The 10,370-nt window shown below is 40.7% G+C and overlaps 1 protein-coding gene across 2 annotated transcripts in view; it reads left to right on the top strand.

The window, feature by feature from the left end:
• The window catches only part of LOC106869906 (radial spoke head protein 3 homolog B), a 47,420-nt gene that overhangs the window by 6,160 nt on the left and 30,890 nt on the right, over positions 1-10,370 (top strand). For both annotated transcript variants that reach the window (XM_052965827.1, XM_052965828.1), the window contains exons 4-7: positions 2,224-2,511; positions 3,740-3,943; positions 5,553-5,715; positions 8,717-8,946. In XM_052965827.1, the coding sequence (XP_052821787.1) occupies positions 2,224-2,511; positions 3,740-3,943; positions 5,553-5,715; positions 8,717-8,946 (885 nt within the window). The remainder of the gene's footprint in view (positions 1-2,223; positions 2,512-3,739; positions 3,944-5,552; positions 5,716-8,716; positions 8,947-10,370) is intronic.

Consider the following 10,370-nt stretch of genomic DNA (forward strand, 5'->3'; position numbering starts at 1 on the left):
TACCTAATCCACTCAGAAGGCTTTGGTCGGCCCGAAGCTATAGAAGAAGACAGTTGCCCAAGGTGCCAGGCAGTGGGACTGAACCCGAAACCATGTGGTTGGTAAGCAAGCTACTTACCACACAGCCACTCCTATGCCTAGTCACCACTCGAGTTATCTCCCTTTACATGATTGTTGCCAATTAATCCTTTAGCATTTTAGCCAAGCATATCCAGCCCGATTATTTTATCTGTTTTATTTTCAAACCAGCCTGATTTGGCCCCTCACACCTACCCTACAATGTTGTTCTAATAATAAACAATCACACGCATCATGATTAATTCAAAACAATGTAAATATATACTCGTTGGCACTCCGTCGATTATGATAATGGAGGTTCCTGTTGCTTTGATTCACAGAACAGCTTGCTCGTGAAATCAATGTGGCTGAGTACTCCACAAGCACATATACCATTAATGTAGTTCTCAGGGCGATTCAGCATGACAAAGGATGTCACAAGGTTGGCCCTTTTTCAATTACAGGTACAACTCATTTTTACCAGTTGAGTGGACTGGAGGGGGAGGTGAAATAAAGTGTCTTGCTCAAGGACACAACATGCTGCTAGGTATTGAACTCATGAACTTACGATTGTGAGGAGCCAAATACCCACACACACATTAGAGAGAGTGATGTGAATGCTAAAGAGTTAACTCTTAATTAAGAAATATTATTGATTGATTATTGATTGTTGTTATGAATCTTTGTTTGTTTATTTTATATCTCACTTTGCCAAACCATTGTGTCATCGGTCACAGGTTTAGCTGAGGTTCACTGTTATTGGATCCCTGTACTTAGGGCAGTCAGAGGAACAAGGGATTGTCTTTGCAACTTGGATGAAACAAATACTATAAGGGACTTCATTCGAAAGCATTTGTTAAAAGCAAACATATATAAAGCAAATGCATACATATACACACTCATGACAGATACTGGTGTCACACAAATGGCACCCTTGCCAGTGGCACGTAAAAGCACCCATTACACTCTCAGAGTGGTTGGCATTAGGAAGGGCATCCAGCCATAGAAAACCATGCCAAATCAGATTGGAGTCTGGTGCAGCCTTCCAGCCTTGCCAGCCCTCGTCAAACCGTCCAACTCATGCCAGCATGGACAACAGATATTAGATGATGATGATGAATGATACACACATACATTTACATATATACACACATGTGTCTTTTAAATTCGTTTATGGTAATGCTAACGATATGCAAATAAAGCTCTTATTTCCTTATGCCAGCTCCCAACTAATGCTGCTGACCAGGGAGTCAGATTGTTCAGGGTTGCATCATGGTTACACCGATATAATGTGGGATCCAAAATATAATAACAACAATAATTCTAGGATGGAAATTATAAATATTTAATACATCCCTACACACTTTTCCACAAATCCCATGATTTTGACATCAGAGTCAGTCTCCTTGGGGTTAGTAGAGTATAGTCTGTATTATCCGTGGGTATTCGGTTGATCATCATCATTGATTCATTTCATCAGGCGATACTGTATTATTGGATGAATACACATATGTATACATATACACATAGAAGATGGAAAAACAGCTGATGTGAGATGAAAGTCTCCAGAAGTTGTTCAAGGAAAGAGAGATATGGTCGTTTCAGTTTTGTGGTGTTGGGAATGGAAGTGTGAGTTTGAGAGGATGTTATTGTTGCTGCAAACAAGAAAATAAAATACAGCATTGAAACAGTGGATTATGGATGGTTCCACTAAATGTAGCCCCAGGCATGGCTGTGCAATTAAGAAGACTGTCTTGCCCATGTCTTCTAGCATAGTCTCAAACTGATTAATGCCTGGCACTGGAAATTGGTTGGTGAAAACAACAACAGTAAATGATAGTGCTTAATTAAAAAACTCTTTGGATAGGAAAAAAATCAACTTTTCTATCCAAAGAGTTTTTAAACCCAATATTCACTGCAGAAACCATCTGAAATCAGACTGGAGTCTGGTGCAGCTTCCCAGTCCACCAGCTCTGGTCACACTGTCCAACCCATGCCAGCATGGACAACAGATGTTAAATGATGATGATGATGATGATGATTCGCATGCTGTTGTTCATAGCTTTATCTTGCTTCAAGTTTCACCGTTAAAAGTTTCACCATTCTCTTGAAGTTTTTAAATTCTTGTGATGTAAACAATATGATATTTTTTAAACATTTTTTTAGCAAGCTCAACCAGATCCTTTAGAGGCCCAACGTCGGCAAGAAGCTAAGCGAAGAGCTAATGCAAGAAGACGTGCTAAGGAACAGTTTGAGAGGCTAACCCCAGAACCAGTCCCCGGTAGAAAACACATTGATGTTCAAACTGAGCTTTATCTTGAAGAAATCTCTGACCGTGTTGAAGAGGCTGATGTTGACATTCAAACCGATTACTTTCTAGATCGTCCCCCAACACCTTTATATGTCCCGGCCAAAACTGGAATTGATGCTGCAACACAGATACTTGATGGAGAGGTATGTCTTATCTTTCAACAAATACTTCAATGGCTCCATTTATTTGTTATTAGAGATTGGTCGGTTGGCACCAAAGCTCAGTAGAGCAGTGGTTCTCAACCATTTTTTGCCTGGGGACCCCTTTGGTTCCTATTTTACTCGACTGGGCCCTCATAGCCATTCAATGTTTTAAAAATTCCTATCATATTTTTTATGATTAAATATTAATAAGAAATTGTTAAAGTATTTTAGGGATTGCAGGAAATTCAACCATTTTAGGAAATTACTGTTTTTTAAATCTCATCACAACAAGAGAGATATTCAGCAACAGTACTCTTGGAGTAAAGATTGTGTTGCCAACATAACATGGCAGTCCTGGTTTTGGACGAATGTTGCTGTAATTTAGCCCCAGGAGACATCGTCTCCAGCTGGCTATACGACACGATCTGTGTCCTTATATTTTCGAACAATTCATTACAAATAAATTTTAATAACAAAATCTTCTAGGCACCCTGCCAAGAGTCATATGGACCCCGATTGAGAACAGCTGAATGAGTAGAGCATCAATAATTGTTAGAGTGGCAGAGAAAATAGGCCAGCCCTGCCATGCCTTGATTTATATTATACAAGTGCTTCTCTGAGTGGTTGGCGTCAGGAAGGGCATCCAGCTGTAGAAACTCTGCCAGATCAGACTGGAGCCTGGTGTTGCCATCCGGTTGCACCAGTCCTCAGTCAAATCGTCCAACCCATGCTAGCATGGAAAGCGGACGTTAAACGATGATGATGATGATGATGATGATGAAGTGCTAAAACCTTACACCCAGAGATTAAGTGGTTGACTGTTTCAATCCTACCGCTGCACTATCAGCACTTTGGGTCGACTCCATTTTCCATCACATTGGCTTGATAGTTCTGGGTCAATAAGCTCTGATCTTGTTTAACTTTGTGGACTTCATTTTTGTTTATGCATCTCTTCAAGTGATAATCCTGCAGGATGGTTAGCATGCTGGGCAAAATGCATTGTGGAGTTTTATTTGTCTTTATGTTCTGAATTCAAATTCCACTGAGGTTGACTTGCCTTTCATCCTTTTGGGGTCGATAAATTAAGTACCAGTTGCGTACTGGAGTTGATGCAATTCCCTTACCCCCAGCTCCCCAAAAGTTGCTGGCCTTGAGCCAAAAATCGAACTCCTTATTTCCATATGTTGTTAATATCTCTACGTCTGTTGCTTTTATTTCTCGTGGCCAGTTATTTGATTTCAGTATCGAAGTGCAACCAATATTGGAAGTGCTGGTTGGGAAAACAGTTGAACAGTCTTTGATTGAAGTATTAGAAGAGGAAGAATTGGCTAATTTGAGGAAGCAGCAGCGCCAGTATATTGAGTTGCGTAACGCTGAACTTGCAGAACAACAACGACTGGAAGAGCAAAACAGGAGAAAAGTGGAAGAAAAGGTAAACCTTGTTCATTGTTATCAAACTTATTTATTGTTATCAAGGAAATGTAGGGACGTTTAGGTGTAGAATGGGATGTTTTGTCTTGTCTTGTTGGTCTGGAGGAAGGGGTTGTGCCCATGGGCTTGTCAGGGTCTCTGAGACTGCTGAGACTGATGTGCCACTTGGAGGGAATTTCCAGATGACTGATATTCTGGTGAAGAATGATTGGGGAAATGCTTAGTGTGAGGCTAGGACATAATATGGGTAATGAAGTGAAGTGCAGGGGTTGCCAGAGAACCTCACTATAGCAAGACATCTCTATTACACTTTAACATCCCCAAACGACAAAGAGGTATAAAGCCACCTCTTCCCACACGTCAAACACTTCACACCCAACTGAACTGAGTGAGTGGGTGGGTGGGGGAGGGGTGCTTTTTGCCTTTCCTTTCCTTTTCTTGGAAGTTACTTGGCAACCTCATATGTGCCAATGGTACAGCAAAAGCACCCGGGACACACTGTCAAGTAGTTGACATCAAGAAGGGTGCCTGACCATAGAAACCATGCAAAAGCTGGCATTGAAACCAGGTTCCTTCAAACTGTCCAAATGACCATACCAGCATGGAAAACAGACATTAATTGGTGATGGTGATGATGATGATGACTAGGAGGAGGAGGAGGAGGAACAGAGGAAGCAGAGTAGGATGATGAAGTTAATTAAACATGGTATCAGGAATGAGGAGAATTTGGTCAGTGAAGACTCTTGGACTTTTGGCTGGAAGAGCTTTCATCTTAGATTTACTTCTTAATCGGTCAAGGATGACTCAGGGCCAAACAACAACAACAACAACAACAACAACAACAACAACAGATCTATAAAAGCCTAAATCCTCCATTTGTGATGGAATTCTAGAAATTTCATTATCTTTTGCTGTGAGGCAGGACTGTCTGAGACACACTCAGAACAATGGAACCGTTCTGCACACATTCATGCAGGGTCCAAATATTGCTGACTTGTGTGCCATGTGTGGAACAAATCTGACTATTGGCCGAATCCATTGTGAAGACTGCTCCACTGCCCACCACAAGAGGCAAAAGAGGTTATGTGGTGGACGAAGCTGAAAGAATTGAGGAAAAACACATTCCTCGTTGGTCAAGCTCTCATCAACTTTTTAAAGTTTCATTCAAAAAGGAAAGTGAGGGAAGAGAGAGAAGTGCTGCCTCCCACCGACTTTGTGAAAAGATGGGTGACTTTGGTGAAAACTGTTAGAGGGAATGGCCCTACTCTAAGCGCTTGTAGATTGGAGAACAGGAGAGAGGGCTTGTGACTTTGGTAGTCAGGGGGATTCTGGATTTGTGGGGTTCCTTGTTTGACCCTTGTTGGAGTTTCTCCTGTATCAGGGGGATTGCATCACTCATATTATTACAAACTTCGTAGACTTGTATCACATTTCACTGTCTTTTCCATTTCTTTTTCCCTTTCTGTAAATCCTCATACAAATTGTTGCCTGTCCTTGTGATGTCCCCTCAACAATGTGCCTGTGGATAATTTTAAAAAATCACCATCATCATCATCATCACCATTTATTTATATATTTTTGAATTTTTCATTTTTTTCCCCCGAAAACAGGAAATGAGAATGTTACAACAAGTTGCTGTTATGAGGAGAGAGAAAGAAACTGCTGAGAAGATTTCTGCCATGGCTTTTGCTCAGAGTTACCTGAGGGATCTTGTACCCACAGTCTTTGCAATACTTTCAGATAATGGTTATTTCTATGACCCAGTTGAAAAAGGTCAGTCAGCCTGTTTCCATTTAATCGTTTTTATGATAGTAAGAATAACAAGAGAGAGTCTGTGTATTATGGCATAACAAAAATATCACATGGAGTTTATCAGTTCAAAAGTATCAAACGAGTTATTTGATTTCTCACTCATCTTTTGCCAAAATATAAAACCTACACGCAATATAAACCTGTAGCAAAAGGAACAAGACACTTGGAGAAATTCACTCTTTTACCTGCTCCTGCAGTTCTTGTAACATGGTGAAGGATGCCTCAATCCATTGCACAGTCTGTGAGCCTTCCAACCTCACAAACTGCCACTAATCCTTTTGGTCCCTTGCCAAGAGAGTCTTTTTCAATTTTGTGGATTCTTCCTTTTCTTCGTTTCTCAAACAAAATGGTTCTGGAAGCAGTTTTCTCTCTGACAAACCCTCCACATTACTTTCACCCAAAAACCTAAATCTTCTCCAAAACTTTCTATTCTGCTAGATTCACCACTACAAACACCTCTTGTCACTTCAAATATAAAGGGCCACTAGCCCCTTGTATTACCTTCAACTAATAGACCCAATGCCATCCCTGTCCTTGCTAAACTCTTCAATTTGTCTGTCTGTCTGTCTTATCCACAGAATGTAGCTTTACTGACCCTCATTACTCTCGTATTCCCAAAGATGACAGAAGCAACCATTTACAATAATTTTATCCATTACTTTGAATCTCTCCCCTCCCACCTAGTGACCACCACTACTGGTTTTATTAAGCCAGGTCCACTACAGACCTACTCTAGTGGGCACTTGCTAAAAGCAATGCCATTATCCTCAACAATTCTAAAACTTTTTAGCATTCCCAGCATGCAAATCTCCAGTGAAACTGCCCACAATGCACTGCATTCATCCCTTAGATCAATGGCTTCCTGTTAGATTGCATCACCTCAACATGGGTTTCTGGTGTTCCCTTTAACCCCCACACTCTATCAATCCTGTCGCTCTTCACAATTCAGTGTTGACTACACCCCCGCATCAAAACCTTACTTGATGTCACCTCCAAAAATGATCACCCCTATGTAGATGATTCCATTCCTGATTCCTTCCTCACCTTCAGCACCCCTTGGCCATCCACATTCCACCTTAGACCCTGATACCAAACCTAAACAGACTCCCTAAACAGAGCCCTATAATGTGGTTGAATCAGTCTTGTCTTCTTCAATAGGAAAAAGACACAATCGTTTTTGGACCCAACTCCACAAAACTTCAGCTGAGACTCTAAAGATCATGATGAATGTTTGGATTTTATTGTTATGGAGAATTTCTCCTGAAATACAACTTCATCGTAGTTAAGATTGTATTTCTAAGACTGACCCTCAGGTGGGACCCTGCTTGGCATACTGTCTTTATTTGGAGAACATTGCTGCTGCTACCCTTGCAGACATTCTTGATCGCAGCCAAAGACAGGTCACTCAACTGTCTGACACGACTCACCAACACACTTCAATATGTGGGCCACAGACATTCTGTGTCCTCTCTCTGTCTTTTCTATCACTAATACGTAGTGTGTGTGTGTGTATATATATGTGTATATATATATATGTATATGTATGTATATATATGTATATATATATATATATATATATATATATATATATATATATATCATCATCGTCGTTGTCATTGTTGTTTAATGTCCACTTCCATGCTGGCATGGGTTGGACGGTTTGACTGAGAACTGATGAGCCAAGGAGCTGTACCAGGCCCCAATCTGATCTGGCAAGTTTTTACAGCTGGATGCTCTTCCTAATGCCAACCACTCTGAGGGTGTAGTGGGTACTTTTTACGTGCCACTGGCAAGAGGGTCTATGAGGTGGTAGTGGCATCGACCACACTTGATTGATGCTTTTTACGTGCCACCGGCACAGGAGCCAGTCAGGTGGCACTGGCAACAACCACACTTGAATGGTGCTTTTTACATGCCACTGGTATGGGTGCCAGTCACGCAGTACTAGCATTGGCCATGGCAATAACTTCACTTTACTTATCAGGTATAGTTTATTGTCCAATGATTGAAGGCTACTCTTAAATGGGCCGGTTATGCTGCACTGGCATAGGCCACGGTTATGGTCTCATTTGGCTTGCTGGATCTTCTCAAGCGCAGTACATCTCCAAAGGTCTTGGTCACTTGTCATTGCCTCAGTGAGGCCCAACGTTCGAAGGTCGTGCTTCACCACTTAATCCCAGGTCTTCCTGGGTCTGTGTCTGTGTTTGTCTCCCCACCATCGCTTGACAACCGATGTTGGTGTGATTACACCCCCTTAACCTAGGCAAAAGAGACCAATAAAATAAGTACTAGGCTCACAAAGAATAAGTCCTGGGGTCAATTTGTTCAACTAAAGGCGGTGCTCCAGCATGGCCACAGTCAAATGACTGTAACAAAAGAGTAAAACCATATATACCCATACATTCATGTGATAACACACCACACACACACACACACACGCACACACACACACACACATCTACAAGAAAATTTTATTTTTTACACCCAACCCATTCTTTAAAGTTAAATACACTGAAAGACTCCAATAAATAATTATATCTTTCTGTATATTATTAATTAATGTGGTTAATTAATTAATTACTTGAGTGTCCTAGTGATGTTTTCGTACTACCCACTGCCTGCCACTGCATCAGAGCAGGTGAGGCTGAACACACCTGCTTGAAGTGGGAGCAAAGAAACTGGAAGCTGACCCTTTCCCTGTCTTGAGGATGCCAGAGAAACCTGGGACATTTTTTTCTGGGAGCGGGGGGGTTCCATGAATTACCTAAGTGTGCCCTACTTTGGAGCATTCTGTTTATTTATTATTTTTCTGTTTACATATCCTTTTGTTGTACCCTTTAATGCTTTCCCCTGATCGATGTGTGTTGTATCTCATCCTTTGACATTGTCCACCATATCTTGGGCCCTTGTAGACAATACAAGAAATCATCATCATCATCGTCGTCATTATTTTGTTCTTCAGATATCGAAGAGGGTTTCTTGCCCTGGTTAATGCAGAATGTTAACAGAGAAGTGAATAACAGCAAACTGATTTGCAGAATCGCTGATTCCATGATCGATCATGTGATCAAAGAGAGGAATTTAGCATTTTTGAGATTAGAAGAACGCATTCAGCAGGAGAAAGAGTTGGCGAAAATACTACCGGAACCATCTGCAACAGAGTTAGAGGAAGACCAGGTTGAAGAGAGTGAGGTAAGTAGAGAATTTGTTCAGAGCAATTCCATCTGTGGGGATACTGTCACATCTAATCTTCTAATGATATCACGTTCTCTTAAACTACATAACTATGTCAACCGGAGGGCTATGGTTGGAATGTCTTTGATTATAATTCTGCTCTATCTGGGTCTGATCTGGAGCTAAACAACGACAACAACACTAACAAACAACAGCTGTGTGTGTGTGTACATTTATGTATGTATATTCATATGTGTGTGAATGTATTCTATACAAATATTGTATACACACGTTCACATGCACACACATACACATTTATATATCACAGTGTAATGGCTGTAAATATATACAGTTTGATATTATACATGGAGCAAATATTAACTAATATAGAACTCAATACTTGTGCTAATGATCAGTCAGTGGCAAGATCAAACTCAGGGAGACTGTCATGTTTTGGATGTAGTTACATGTGGTGGTATATTACAGGTATATAACTGGTCAGAATGTTACCTTCAGTTTCACAACGTTATAGTGGGGCCTGGGAGAAAATAGGTTGGGAAACACTGCATTAGGGAGTATTGTCCTTGATGTATAAAAACACAGTCATCCATATTTGGAAGACTTTATTCGTAGATTTGCACGAAAATTTAGTCTCGGATCTTTGTAGACTTTTATCTTTTCTATCCTTAAAACGGAGATGCTTTTGCAAAATTTTGAAACTTTCACATTCCCTTTTGCCAAACTGTTAGGATATGGGGACATAAACACATCAGTTGTCAAGTGGTGGTGGTGGTGGGGTGACAAACACATACAAAGACACACACAAAAATATATATATAAATATACATACATACAAGCACCCTTCAATCATTGGGTGATATGCTGTGCTTGTGAAGACCTGTTGAACTGAGTGAAATTGTAGTGATGGCTGATGCCAGTGCTGTCTGAGTGGCACCCATGCCACCAACATGTAGTGGGACTGAACACCCGTGTAGTTGGGAAGCAAGCTTCTTACCACACAGCCATGCCTATTGATATTATATTTATAATATACTAGCAGAGGAACCCGGCGTTGCCCGGGAATGAAATTGTTGCTTATATACTGGAAGGAAAAAAGCAAAATATGCTGTATAGAAATCTGAGGACATTCTGTAGATGGACTCTCAGATGAATGATGACTGGGCACCTCTCATGAATTGGAAAATTGAAGATGCGCCAAAAAGCCTCATTGGTACTTGGAAACTTTTACGAAAATTAAAATGGGGATTAAATGCACACACACAGAGTATCACACATCAGATGAAATGGACGTGTGTGTGTGTGTGAGAGAGAGAGAGAGGTTTGTTGTCATGTATACATACATGTATAAATAAGCATACATCTTTGTGTGTGTGTGTGTGTGTGCGTGTGTATGAGAGAGAGAGAGAGAGTAAATACTACAT

The sequence above is a fragment of the Octopus bimaculoides genome, chromosome 2 (genome assembly GCF_001194135.2).
Source record: "Octopus bimaculoides isolate UCB-OBI-ISO-001 chromosome 2, ASM119413v2, whole genome shotgun sequence".
Taxonomy (NCBI): domain Eukaryota; kingdom Metazoa; phylum Mollusca; class Cephalopoda; order Octopoda; family Octopodidae; genus Octopus; species Octopus bimaculoides.